This window comes from Oncorhynchus tshawytscha, linkage group LG29, assembly GCF_018296145.1.
Source record: "Oncorhynchus tshawytscha isolate Ot180627B linkage group LG29, Otsh_v2.0, whole genome shotgun sequence".
Classification (NCBI taxonomy): domain Eukaryota; kingdom Metazoa; phylum Chordata; class Actinopteri; order Salmoniformes; family Salmonidae; genus Oncorhynchus; species Oncorhynchus tshawytscha.
This window is the reverse complement of record NC_056457.1, coordinates 12,750,470-12,757,261: the sequence shown is the minus strand read 5'-3', so window position 1 is coordinate 12,757,261 and position 6,792 is coordinate 12,750,470. Positions and strand designations below refer to the sequence as shown.

Sequence of the window (6,792 nt, the reverse complement as noted above, 5' to 3'; positions counted from 1 at the left end):
GAAGCACGGGGGTGGCAGCATCATGTTGTGGGGGTGCTTTGCTGCAGGAGGGACTGGTGCACTTCACAAAATAGATGGCATCATGAGGAAGCAAAATTATGTGGATATATTGAAGCAACATCTCAAGACATCAGTCAGTAAGTTAAAGCTTGGTCGCAATGGGTCTTCCAAATGGACAACGACCCCAAGCATACTTCTAAAGTTGTGGCAAAGTGGCTTCAGGACAACAAAGTCAAGGTATTGGAGTGGCCATCACAAAGCCCTGACCTCAATCCTATAGAACATTTGTGGGCAGAACTGAAAAAGCATGTGCAAGCAAGGTCTACAAACCTGATTCAGTTACACCCGCTCTGTCTGGAGGAATGGACAAAATTCACTCAACTTATTGTCGGAAGCTTGTGGAAGGCTACCCAAAACATTTGACCCAATTTAAACAATTTAAAGGCAATGCTAACAAATACTAATTGAGTGTATGTAAACTTCTGACCCACTGGGAATGTGATGAAAGAAATAAAAGCTGAAATCAACCATTCTCTCTACTATTATTCTGATATTTCACATTCTTAAAATAAAGTGGTGATCCTAACTGACCTAAGACAGGTGATTTTTACTAGGATTAAATGTCAGGAATTGTGGAAAACTGAGTTTAAATTTATTTGGCTAAGCTGTATGTAAACTTCAGACTTCAACTGTACATATATATGTATACACTACCGTTCAAAAGTTTGGGATCACTTAGAACTCTCTTTGTTTTTGAAAGAACAGCCATTTTTTAATGGACAAAAAATTTGCTTTTCTTTCAAAAACAAGAACATTTCTAAGTGACCCCAAACTTTTGAACGGTAGTGTATATATATATATATATATATATATATATATTTAAAAAACAATTAAGCACTAGGAACATATTGTATTTCTAAGCTCCAAACAGCTTTACAAAAATAATCTGTTTAGACATTGCCGTTTTTTGGGAGACTTTTTAAGAGACAACTGTAAGACATCAAAGGGTGGAAATCTCACTCCAACAAAGAGTGTTTAAAGTAATTGTCCAGGGATAATAGGGAGAAAACACAAATACTTTCACTTTTAAAGTTCCCCTTCAACTAATTTTAATGTAAAACATCCCTCACTTGCAAACACAAGGTATCATGTGTGAGTAGAACCGCCCACGTATAATGTAACAGAGTAAAACCCAGAACACAGTTAAATAATTGGGCTTAAATAATTGTTTTTGTCCCGTGTTACTACTTCCCATCAGTGACTCAGTGATGATATCACTTCCGTTACCGGTCAGTGCAAAATACAACATTAGAGATGATTAAAGTAAAAGATTGACAGTTACAAACAAGACAACTTGATATCAGCTGACCTGCAGTAGTAACATTAACTAGCTGATAAACCTGGAGTACCCAAGTCTTTTCATGACCACCCCACATGTGTCCTCTATCAGTCTGATGTCCTTGCGAGGCATGTTCTGCCTCCATATGTTAATGTTGGCTGGTGATATGTCCCCCTCGTACATCAGGTTGTACAAGTTTGTGGAGGTGGTGAACATGAGCTGGTTGAGGGCCGCTGGTGTGACCGGCACCCCCAGGAACCTGTGGATCCTTTCAGCTGTCTCCTGGGGGAAAGTGACTATGTCCTCAAACCTCACCTGGAGGTAGGCCTCTGCCTGGAGGCTCCCACTGACCCGGAGCACTGCAGCAGTGTGTGCCAGCCACAGGTGAGCCAGCAGGAGGACGGCGCTGGCCTCCGAGTGGGACAAGAGCCTCCGGATCATTCTGAACTCAGGGGCTGAGACTGGGCACCTGTCCCTGGTACTGCTACTGTTACCGTCCTCCTTGAATATCAGGGACAGGTGTTGAGGAATATTTTTAAGGGAGTAAAAGCTGGGTTTACTGTTATAGAGCATGAGATAGATCCACGCCCGGGGGTCTCTGACTACATTGATGGTCCTCAGGGACGGGCCCACCACCTCCTGAAGGAAGGGGAGTTTGAGCCCCCAGCTTCCACTCCTCATGTTGAGGACCACGCGGGCATTGGGGTAGTCACTGACGTGGCGCCTCATCTCCCTGACGTACTCAGCATCCCGATCAAGGCCGCCCCTCATCTTGCCCCTCAGCTCGGCGGCAGGCTCCTTCCTCCTGGTCCGCTTCCTCCTGTCACTGCCGGGGCCTGGGGCTCTCTGGGGCAGCTTGGCCCTGCTACTCTCCACTAGCTGGATGTTCTGCAAATGCAGCTTGGTGTTGTGGACCAGAGAATGCAGCCAGCCCTGGATGATTTTAAAGCGTCCGCGCAGGGCGTCCGTTCTGGACCACTCACAGGCATCAACCAGCGAGTCAAATTCGAACTCGGTCTCTGGAATGTCTACATGCTCCGTTGGGACCCGAATGTAAACAAAGTCGGAGCTGTTGTCAAAAAGGTTCTTAAGTATTTCAGATCCTGAGCCAGGCAGGGTCATTATGACAACGGTTGGCAGGGCAAAGCGATGTTGATCATAAAGTCTGGTTTGTTTGCTGACCTCTGGGTCAGTGCTGACACCTTTCCATTTGACCCCACATAGGAGTTGATCGCAGGTGTTTGACACGAACAACAGCGCAGCTATCCACAGTATGAGCACTGAGAACAGAGCATAGCGCATCAGTCTACTGAAGCACACATAGAACTTTCTCTGCAGGGTCAAAAAAACAATAGCAACACAAAGTATCACCCCCGCTATCACATTGACTGTGAATCCAAAATCAAACAGCTGATTGTCCACTGTGTTTTGTTTCGGAACCAGTTGAGTCCCCAGGCCATATCGAATGATCTGATGTCTGTCTTCCATTTTGGCATAACCCCCAAATCCTAAATAACTTAATCTTGTTCCTATGTCTTTATAGTTTGTAACAACTGAAACTATTTTCTCTGTGTTGTTTATAACTAGAGATAGTCTGACACCATTTTTGCTACTGTCCAGAAATCGACAGTTGGACACTTTGACATAAGGTCCATGCATCACATAGGCCACTCGGCTAACTGTGCCCCTCATGGGGAAAGTGACGTTAACATACTGTGTCCACCTCTTTTTGAACTCCGCAGCCTGCTCGGCCTCCTGTATCCTAGTATCTGGGCTGAGACCCTGACTGTCAAACCAGAACATTTTATAATGAGCATCCCACACATCCATCAACGCCCCATTGTACTTGTCCATGAATTTATAGGGGACATATTTGAAGTCAATGTCGAGGTTGTGGAAGAACGCACTCTGCGAGGTGATGGGCGAATCGTCCAGCTTCTCAACATGGTCCAGTACTAGCAAGGTCTGGGAGTTGAGCAGCACAAGGGCCCTATAGACACTCCTCAGCCGCATGGCAGGAGAGTAAGCTGGGGCTGCCTCCCCGCTTACAAACATAGTGTCTCTATGGGAGGAGGCAGCGATCAGCTCCCCAGCAGCATCCCCTACCCCTTCATCTGTCCAGCGCAGCCATTTAGCACACTCCCCCAGCTGGCCCTCCCATGGAGCGTTACACTGGCTGCTGGGAGAGGGGCCGAACACCAGCACATTGTTCAGATAACTGTACTTAGGCCCGTAAAGTGCTTCAGACACAAATACCTGTCCGTTAGGGGCAAAAGTGAAGGAGTTTTGGTCCGGGTGCTCGTGGCCTGGGTTGAAGCTATTCCAGCCGTCCAGCCATGAATAGGGCTTTGCATGAACGATGTCATACACGGCACGGCCACCCAGCTTCCCGGATTTAAAGGAGACAAATGTGTTTCCCTGACCGTTGGGCAGCCCGGCTCCGTACGTCACCACACCCCAGTTGGAGAAAATATGCATCCTGGCTTTGCCAAAGCCATGGGGAGGTTGTGCAGTGATATGGGCATTGTACCAGATGTACTCAGTGTGTAGGGTAGTCCAGCGCTGGGCAGAGGACTGACCCATGGGACCGTCTTTGGGCCTGTGCTTTCTAATCTGCTGGGCTAGCCAGTTCCCAGTGCCGTTTCTTATAACAAATGTGTCTAGGAACACCAGCTGGCTCTCTGGGCCGTAGAACCAGTTGTAGTTGGAGTCGGCTATGCCCACAGTCCTCTGAAAGCCGGGCAGAAGAGTGGCATAGTAGAACCAGAAGTGTTCCCGCAGCCAGTTGTTCTGTGTGTTGTCAATGTTGAAATGACGTTGCGCTAAGAAAACATACTGAGTGATCGACTTGGCTGTATAGCTCCCGTATGCCACGCCCTCATCCAGTGACCCGTCTACAACGTGGTTTAGGAGAAACATGGTCTTCTCCATATAATTGACTGACACCTGTTTCCAAACCATCGTTTCTGGGTCATCATGGGCGCCGACCACAATAGCCCCAGTCAAGATGGCTAATATATTAGTGGTTTGATGATTTTGGAGATACTGTTTCCCCCAACCCCTATACTTAGAAGTTTCATACAGCTCCTCTGTCTCAGAGCGAATTCTCTTGAGGTAAACATCCCGTCGGTGCTCGTCCAGGAACGAGTAAATAAAGTCATATGCGGTGGCAAACCCAGTCAGTGAGTGTGCCAAGGGCACCTCATCATTGGGAGCACTGGTCACCTTCCAGTCCGGGTAATTAGCCATTCTATCCATAAACTTCATGAGAAACTGCAGGGCACCTGAATCCTCTGGGCACAGCAGGCAATACAGAGCAAGGGGGGGTAGGTTGTTCCCGTAAATCTCATTCCACTTGCTAGTAAACTCCTCATGTTTTGCAGGGGGCATGTAAAGGGGCACATTGGACAGCATGGTCAGGACCGCTGCTCTGATTACTTTGAAAATGTGGCTGTGTGTGCTGGACGATCTTTGCCTCATAAGCTGTACATCAACTTGGTTGAAATACAGGTTGGGATGAGAATCGGTAGATTGAAGTTTTCGATGCTCTGATGCTTTACCCTGGGTGAGTTTGAGCGGCACCAAATCATCCGTAAAAATGTATTTTTCGGACGCATTGAATACACCCGAAAAGGCCATTCCCACTGCCAAGAGTGCCAGTAAAAATATATAGCACCCTATCCACTTTTTTGCCATGGTCCAAGACATTTTGTTGTTGTGTTGTTTATATTATCATCTCTTTTTTAAAGCTGAAGGGCAAATGTAAGTATTTTTCAAAAACTTCAGACATGTATTTTGGAGACATATTCATATATATATGAGATGTGTTTTCTGACAGTTCAATCTCACATCCCCTAAAAAAAAAACGACAGACTATATTATTTCACAATAAAATAGCATGCATTCTACAATACCAGTCAGCGTGAATAATTGCCAGGAGGCCAGAGCTTGACAGCACTAATGTTCTGCCTACTGTATAGGCTACTCCAGTCCAATACCGTACACAAACGCACAATGTCCATCTCCACTTGGAAAGGTTTGAAAACGCAGCAGACAGATAAAGTTGTGTTGGTGTGGACAACTGTTCTAACCCATAAAATAAGAGTACAATCAAACAACAATTTTACATAAATATTTTAGAAAAATTAAACATAGAATTATCCATGAATCTTTTCCGTTTTTGCCGGCACGTTGTCAATTCTCACTGGAGTGTGGCGCATGGAGTGACTGGCATCTCTCCTGCTGCGAGCAGCAGCAAACTCGTATTCATCTCTCCCCAAAAAACATTTCCTCCTGGAAAAACATCAGTCAGCCCCAGTCCGTGTCCGGTCCAATCACAGACACCCAAAGGCTTTTTATTCTCCTCGATTGAGCTGAAATATCCACAAACCAAAGAAAATAGCGCATTTCCGCATTTAACATTGCGAGCTGTCGCGATGATGTACTGTCCCAATCCAAGGTTTAGTCGTTTTCCATTCTAAAATGATGTATTTTCCCCTATTCGCAGTTTGTCTTCTTTCCCAATCCAACGAACGTTAGATTAAGTAGGCTAGTTAAAAATGGAAAGTTGTCGTCACTGCCAACCAAGTATTCAAAGAAAGAGACATAACATTGTCAATAAAAAAAAAATACATTCCCAAAAATAGACAAACGTCCAGGCTGGAAAATCCTTGCAGCCTAATCAACTGCTTTGCGCTCGCTTTCTCCACTCCGGCATATATACTGCATCACACAACAATTGCGGTTGAACATGTATGTATCTTGCTGCGTCTGATGTCTCCGTTCTACTTACTGTATTACAGTGTGATATTGTTTTCTAGCAGTCAGTGAAAATGTACACCTTACTACCTGTAGAGGGAGCCGTGATTTTGGAAGTGCGCTCTCAGATTTCCCTGCGCGAGAATGCAGCTGCGAAATGTGAAGTTCAACGAGTTGCAGATTATTGTGTAAAAACAACGCACGGAACGGACCCGCTGCCCCAAATTGGAATTACTCTATTGTGAGTTAATACTTTTAGCTTACATTAAATTAGTAGAAAACCTATATGTCCAAAAACCTGTTGATGGATCTTGCCTATAATGAATGTCAATCACACCGACAATACTGTGTAAATGTTTAATTATAGCGTCATTGAAGTCTAATAACAATCAGCATTACCTGATTACTCTGCCACTGCATGGGCACCTTAATCAGTGCCAGGATGCCATGTACTTTAGAAAATCAGAAAAGTAATTAGCCTACTGAAAGGACCATAACAGTAAACAACACATGTGAGAAGATAAGACATGTATTCACTGTAGGAAATTTGGTGTTTTTATTTCACAGTTGCTGCCTTTGACTTTTTACTCATTGCCAGACTCATACAAGCTCATAGTGTCTACATGGAAGATATTCTGTGGGGACCACTTCACTGAGTTGCACGTTCAGACTACATGTACAAATGGACCAACAGT

General features: G+C 45.1%; 1 protein-coding gene across 1 annotated transcript; it reads right to left on the bottom strand.

The window, feature by feature from the left end:
- Positions 1-830: 830 nt before the first annotated feature.
- LOC112245315 (dermatan-sulfate epimerase-like protein) lies at positions 831-6,169 on the bottom strand. The gene has a single exon (XM_024413342.2). It carries the CDS (start codon positions 5,045-5,047, stop codon positions 1,388-1,390), a length of 3,660 nt encoding a protein of 1,219 aa, XP_024269110.1. The 5' UTR covers positions 5,048-6,169; the 3' UTR covers positions 831-1,387.
- Positions 6,170-6,792: the final 623 nt, after the last annotated feature.

Excerpts from the sequence above, each read along its gene's own strand:
- LOC112245315 (XM_024413342.2), bottom strand. The coding sequence starts at position 5,047 with ATGTCTTGGACCATGGCAAAAAAGTGGATAGGGTGCTATATATTTTTA.